This window comes from Gorilla gorilla, chromosome 3, assembly GCF_029281585.2.
Source record: "Gorilla gorilla gorilla isolate KB3781 chromosome 3, NHGRI_mGorGor1-v2.1_pri, whole genome shotgun sequence".
Classification (NCBI taxonomy): Eukaryota; Metazoa; Chordata; class Mammalia; order Primates; family Hominidae; genus Gorilla; species Gorilla gorilla.
In genome coordinates, this window is record NC_073227.2 from 51,918,112 (window position 1) to 51,923,209 (window position 5,098).

A 5,098-nucleotide genomic window follows, 5' to 3' on the forward strand; every position below is an offset into this window, starting at 1 on the left:
CCTGCAGAGTGTTTTCCAACTTGGTTCCATTCTCCCCGTCACTTTCAGGTACACCAATCAGACGTAGATTTGGTTTTTTCACATATTCCCATATTTCTTGGAGGCTTTGTTCATTTCTTTTTATTCTTTTTTCTCTAAACTTGTCTTCTCGCTTCATTTCATTCATTTGATCTTCAATCACTGATACCCTTTCTTCCAGTTGATTGATTCGGCTACTGAAGCATGTGCATGTGTCACGTACTTCTCATGTCATGCTTTTCAGCTCCATCAGGTCATTTAAGGTCTTCTCTATGCTGCTTACTCTAGTTAGCCATTCGTCTAATCTTTTTTCAAGGTTTTTAGCTTCTTTGTGATGGGTTTGAACATCCTCCTTTAGCTCAGAGAAGTTTGTTATTACTGATCATCTGAAGCCTTTTTCTCTCAACTCGTCAAAGTCATTCTCTGTCCAGCTTTGTTCCATTGCTGGCAAGGAGCTGCGTTCCTTTGGAGGGGAAGAGGCATTCTGATTTTTAGAATTTTCAGCTTTTCTGCTCTGGTTTCTCCCCATCTTTGTGGTTTTATCTACCTTGGTCTTTGATGATGGTGACGTACAGATGGAGTTTTGGTGTAGGTGTCCTTTCTGTTTGTTAGTTTTCCTTCTAACAGTCAGGACCCTCAGCTGCAGGTCTGTTGGAGTTTGCTGGAGGTCCACTCCAGACCCTGTTTGCCTGGGTATCACCAACAGAGGCTGCAGAACTGTGAATATTGCAGAATGGCAAATGTTGTTGCCTGATCGTTCCTCTGGAATCTTCATCTCAGAGGGGCACCCAGCCGTATGAGGTGTCAGTCTGCCCCTACTGGGAGGTGCCTCCCAGTTAGGCTACTCAGGGGTCAGGGACCCACTTGAGGAAGCAGTCTGTCCATTCTCAGATCTCAAACTCCGAGCTGGGAGAACCACTACTCTCTTCACAGCTGTCGGAGAGGGACGTTTAAGTCTGCAGAAGTTTCTGCTGCCTGTTCTTCAGCTATGCCCTGCCCCCAGAGGTGGAGTCTACAGAGGCAGGCAGGCCTCCTTGAGCTGCGGTGGGCTCCACCCAGTTCAACTTCCTGGCTGCTTTGTTTACCTACTCAAGCGTCAGCAATGGTGGACACCCCTCATCCAGTCTTGCTGCTGCCTTGCAGTTCCATCTCAGACTGCTGTGATAGCAATGAGGGAGGCTCCATGGGTGTGGGACCCTCCAAGCCAGGCGTGGGATATAATCTCCTGATGTGCCATTCGCTAAGACTGTTGGAAAAGCACAGTATTAGGGTGGGAGTGACCTGATTTTCCAGGTGCCATCTGTCACAGCTTCCCTTGGCTAGGAAAAGGAATTCCCTGACCCCTTGCACTTCCCGGGTGAGGTGATGCCTTACCCTGCTTCTGCTCATTCTCCATGGGCTGCACCTACTGTCCTGCACCCACTCTCCGACAAGCCCCAGTGAGATGAACCTGGTACCTCAGTTGGAAGTGCAGAAATCACCCATCTTCTGCGTCACTTACACTGAGAGCTGTAGACTGGAGGTGTTCCTATTCAGCCATCTTGGAAACTCTCTAATTTGTCTTTTCTTAATAGAAGTCTGAGCTGTGAACCTAGTGATGGGTGAGAAAATATGTTACTTTTTTTCCCCTACAGCCCTTCATGTTTTTCACTTTTGTAATTTTCTTATAATTGTTTTTGGTTATTGTTGCTGAGGCTGATATCTTGCTAAAATTATTCATGTATTTGGATGTTACTAATCATTTTAATGGATAAGTATATTTTATTTATTTAATATTTCATATCTATTTGTAAATTATTGTCACCAGATCTTCAACACAAAATTTGATAGGATAAGTAAAAGCAACAGAAAAGGAGGTTTTCATGATATTTCATTGAAATTACTGGTTAGTGGCTCAACATAAAGCTGCTTTTATCATCTTTCTATTTCTGCAAGCCATGTGACACGTACAAGTGTGCAGGCAGATTATGACTCTATGTAAACGAAGACAAGAAAATTAAAACTGTGGGAGCTTTTTCACCCCATAAGGAGCTTAGTTTAAAGAAAAAATAAAGGGCTTTTCTTACTTGCATGTCACAGAGAAACAGGTTTAAATCACTACAGCAGTGTAATGTGAGGCATGTTTAGGAATTCAGCAAAGCATAAGAAGGAAAAGTCTTCACTGGTAAGTAGCAGGATTTAACTGACACAGCTGTCTTTTTAAAATCTCTAAATGCTTCCTTTGCCTTACACTGGAGTTCAGATCACTCAAAAATTAAAAAAAAAAAAAAAGCAGAAGGGAGCTTGCTGTGACATGAATCCATAAGGATTAGGTTTAGATTCAATTCTTTTAGTAAACATAGTTATTTGGCTTCATTTTGGTTTCTCTTGAAAAGGTATGACTTCTTTAAATTTGAAGGAAATGGACATGTATCATATTATTCTGGGATAGAAAAGATTAAAAACTGTATTGAACCCATTCGCCAACAGATTTTTGAATGGACTCTACAATAAAAGCTATAAAAAATGTAGAACATATTTTCTTACCTTTAATGAGGGCAAGCTCGTGACCTGTTAAGGAGACCCATTCCAGCACTGGACACTCACTTCTTAAAGAAGATAAAACTTATATTGAATTGAATTTGTCTCCCTAGAATTGCCAATCACTACTGAATTCTTCAATTTGTAGACATCTATCACAAATCTAATATTTTTCTCTATTACAGAGACATATTCATTTCACAATACACAGTAGTATCTTGATTGTTAGCCTAAATTAACTTAACAGTTATTTCTGCCTGATCTTAAATGTTATATAATAGAAATATTATATATTTCTAAGGGCCTCAGAATCGTGCAGGTGCAACTGTGCCCTGGGTCGCCAAGATGTCATTCCCAAAGTATAAGCCGTCGAGCCTGGCCACTCCGCCTGAGACCCTCGACCCAGCCGAATACAACATATCTCTGGAAACCCGGCGGGTGCAAGCCGAGCGGTTGGCCATAAGAGCCCGGCTGAAACGAGAGTACCTGCTTCAGTACAGCGATCCCAACCGTCGAGGGCTCATCGAAAATCCTGCCTTGATTCGTTGGGCCTATGCAAGAACAACAAATGTCTATCCTAATTTCAGACCCACTCCTAAAAACTCACTCATGGGAGCTCTGTGTGGATTTGGGCCCCTCATCTTCATTTATTATATTATCAAAACTGAGAGGGATAGGAAAGAAAAACTTATCCAGGAAGGAAAATTGGATCGAACATTTCACCTTTCATATTAAGTCTGGCAATGATGACTATATGTATCCCTGCATAAATAAATTGACTATTAATAAAAAAAGAAAAGAAATATTACTCTCCAGGGTTCTCTATAGTACACAGGTGAGTATAAGTGACAAAAATTGTATCTATAATGAATTTCCCTAATTAATTAGTATATTTTTAAACGGCGGTGGTTTGATTTAACTTTCCAATTTATATTAACTTATGATGAATAGAAGCAAACACAGATTGATTATTTTCAAGCAATGCTGTAGTACCTATGTATGCCAGGCACTCTTTTAATAAGTTCACAAAAATTAATTTACTGAATTCTTTAACCTACAAAGTAAATACTTTAATTATCCCTATTTTATGAAAGAAAAAACTGAGAATTTGAGAATAAGGCATTGAATATCATATAACTAGTAGAGTTGATATTTGATTGCAGGTAGATGGCCTCCAGAGCACTTTCTCTTAACTAAGCAATCTTATAAAATAGCTATTACTAGAAATGTAGAAACTGAGGTAGAAACAAAATAATTTTCTCATGATTATAGATAAGTAGAAATCTGAGATCCAAACTCCAAAAAAAGAAGAAAACTTAAAATGTAAATTAGTATGAATTAATATAAAATAAAGATAATTGAAAACTAAGGCTTTACTAAACTTCATCAAATTGAATTGATGAATTCAATCTGGTGATATTATAGATAGGCTATTTAGCAGTTTATGCTCAAATCCACTAACTCAATAGCTTTCACTTTCCAAACAACAAAAATTTAAGCTCATTTTTTTTTTCTTTTTTTCTAATCTCCGAGAGTCAATGGGACCCACTAAAACACACAACTGACATTCATGGCATTGCCTCTACTTCACATCTGTTTCAACTGCTGCTTCAGATACCTATCTTGACTGCTGGCAGACGTTGCTTTTCTTATTTCTTTAATGCATCACTCTGCTGGGCTCCCTGATGCTTTTGTTCAACCATGCACACAATGACAACGACTTCCTCTGATTTTGATTCGCCTAGAAATGTCTTTTTATTTCTGTGCTTCACCAATTACAGCTATGTTCCTAGATGCTTCTGATTTAGAAGTTTGAAGTAGGAAAATGCCTATTCTATCTCTGATGGTATTTTATAACACAACAGCTTGTGTCCTATGTGGATAACAAATGTTGACTTTGCAGCAGCCACTCAGACCTCTTCTTACGACCAAACTTCAATTTCCGTCTGGTGAAACACCATTGCTCTCACTTTCAGGCCATTAAAGTTCAAGTCAAGCTGACACCATCTCTAACGCAAGGAATGAGAACGTATCTTAAGCTAATATTACAAAAGTATTTGGTAATTTGATAGAAATATGACTCAATCAGGACAATTACATTAAAAATACATTGGCAGTATGTTATGTGAAAAGGTCACTTAATTTTGCTCTGAGACCTGGAATTCAAGAACTACATAAACACTATCAGTTTGTTGTTAAACGAAGCTTCAGAATAAAGACAAGACATTGCAAAACAAGCAAGAATTGGATAGAAATCACATCCTGCTGATAATGTTTCTGCCCTGAATTGAGTCATTTCTGAAACTTGCATACCACCGGGCATTTCTGGTTTGAATGTTCTGCAACTTGTGACAGCAACAACAAAAGTTCGAACTGAGTATCTTACCTGTGATTCTTAGAAAGCCAACTCTCAGGCAAATATTTTATTTGCTACTACTTCATTAGGTGTTCAATCCAAGGAAGCAAACGTGAGGACAAAGAAAATCACAGGCAAAGACAGAGAGCCGATTTGAGGCCATTAGGGATGACTGATTCTTAGCCACTTAGGATCTTCTTCTGA

General features: G+C 39.1%; 1 protein-coding gene across 1 annotated transcript; it reads left to right on the forward strand.

Moving 5' to 3' along the window:
• The first annotated feature begins 2,852 nt into the window (after positions 1-2,852).
• LOC101128800 (NADH dehydrogenase [ubiquinone] 1 beta subcomplex subunit 4-like) lies at positions 2,853-3,308 on the forward strand. Its single transcript, XM_055384238.2, has one exon. The coding sequence runs from the start codon at positions 2,884-2,886 to the stop codon at positions 3,271-3,273; it is 390 nt and encodes a 129-aa protein (XP_055240213.2). The 5' UTR covers positions 2,853-2,883; the 3' UTR covers positions 3,274-3,308.
• Positions 3,309-5,098: the final 1,790 nt, after the last annotated feature.

Bases quoted from the DNA above. Each gene is read 5' to 3' on its own strand.
- LOC101128800 (XM_055384238.2), top strand. From the start codon at position 2,884: ATGTCATTCCCAAAGTATAAGCCGTCGAGCCTGGCCACTCCGCCTGAG.